Source organism: Pterocles gutturalis, unplaced genomic scaffold, assembly GCF_000699245.1.
Source record: "Pterocles gutturalis isolate BGI_N339 unplaced genomic scaffold, ASM69924v1 scaffold4985, whole genome shotgun sequence".
NCBI lineage: Eukaryota > Metazoa > Chordata > Aves > Pterocliformes > Pteroclidae > Pterocles > Pterocles gutturalis.
Window position 1 is genome coordinate 3,540 of NW_010138016.1, and position 1,287 is coordinate 4,826.

General features: G+C 62.6%; 1 protein-coding gene across 1 annotated transcript in view; it reads left to right on the forward strand.

Annotated features, from left to right (window-relative positions):
- LOC104468609 (metal transporter CNNM4-like) overlaps positions 1-1,287 on the forward strand; it is a gene marked incomplete at its 5' end in the record, with an annotated part of 7,335 nt that overhangs the window by 3,535 nt on the left and 2,513 nt on the right. The window contains 2 exons of the mRNA XM_010082804.1: positions 456-599; positions 688-871. Coding sequence (XP_010081106.1) covers positions 456-599; positions 688-871 — 328 coding nt within the window. The remainder of the gene's footprint in view (positions 1-455; positions 600-687; positions 872-1,287) is intronic.

A 1,287-nucleotide genomic window follows, 5' to 3' on the forward strand; every position in this document is an offset into this window, starting at 1 on the left:
CAGCCGCTGCGGCACCAGGTGTCCGGAGCGTTTCCTCTGGGATAGGACAACCCTTGGGTCAGTTTGTCAGAGCCACCGAGGAAATTCGGAAAGGATGGGGCCGCTGGTAGAAATGCGACGCGGGGCTGTGCCAGTCCCCCCGTGCCAGGCTTGCGCTCCCTGGGCTGTGGTGACATGACACGGGGTCCTTTGGGGACACATCCCAGCTCCTGTGAACCCCCTGGCTGAGCCCACACCCTGCGGTGGAGACATGGAGGTGCCTCGAGCGTCTTAATTACTGTCATTAAACTGGGAATTAGAGCCCAGCCCAGGGGCTCGTTTAGATTTTAACTGGTTTTATTGTTTCCTGGCCAGGAGGGTGGAAGGGAGCCAAGGGCTGGTCCCGGTGACATCTCTGGAGGCTGGGGGGGCCATGGGGGTGGTCTCCTTCCCGACGTCCGTGTGTCTGTCCGCAGGGAAGTCCCACCTGGCCATCGTGCAGAAGGTGAACAACGAGGGCGAGGGAGATCCCTTCTACGAGGTGCTGGGGCTGGTGACGCTGGAGGATGTCATCGAGGAGATCATCAAGTCGGAGATCCTGGACGAGTCCGATCTGTTCAGTAAGTTTTGGGCTTGATCCTTCTCCCTCTCCTCGTCGCATGCCGGGGTCCCAGCAGCCCCCACCGACACCCCCTTTTCCCCCTGCAGCCGACAACCGCAACAGGAAGCAGGTGGGCAACCAGAAGAACAAGAGGGACTTCTCGGCCTTCAAGGACCCTGTCAACGAGCAGAAGGTGAAGGTGTCCCCGCAGCTGCTGCTGGCCGCTCACCGCTTCCTCTCCACAGGTGAGCTGCTGGATTTTTTCAGGTGGGGGGGGGGTTGGGGGGAGCTCAGGGCAGCCCTCGGCTCAGCCCTCGGTGTGCTGCCGATCCCTGGCAGCCCCATGGGCTCCATTCCCGTCCCCCCCACCCAGGAAGAGGCACTCCCACCATCCTGTTCAGAAATTGTGGAGTGTCTCGTCCCACTTTCCTCACCTCTGTCCCCCCCCCATAAAATGAGAAGGGACGGGGCTCGGGGATGCCAGCCCTGCCTCTGACGCTCAGCAGGTCCCTTGTCCCCCCAGGATGTTCCTCTGCCCCAGCTGGCACGTGTCTCCCCAGTGCTGGGACTGGCCTTGCTGGGGACCTGGAGCTGGTTTTGGGGGAAGCTTCTGCCCCAGAGGGGGTCAGTGGTGCCCAGCCTGAGCCGGACACCACCCCGAGGGATGGGGGGACGGGAGAAGGACAAGGACCGCAGCCCTGAACCCC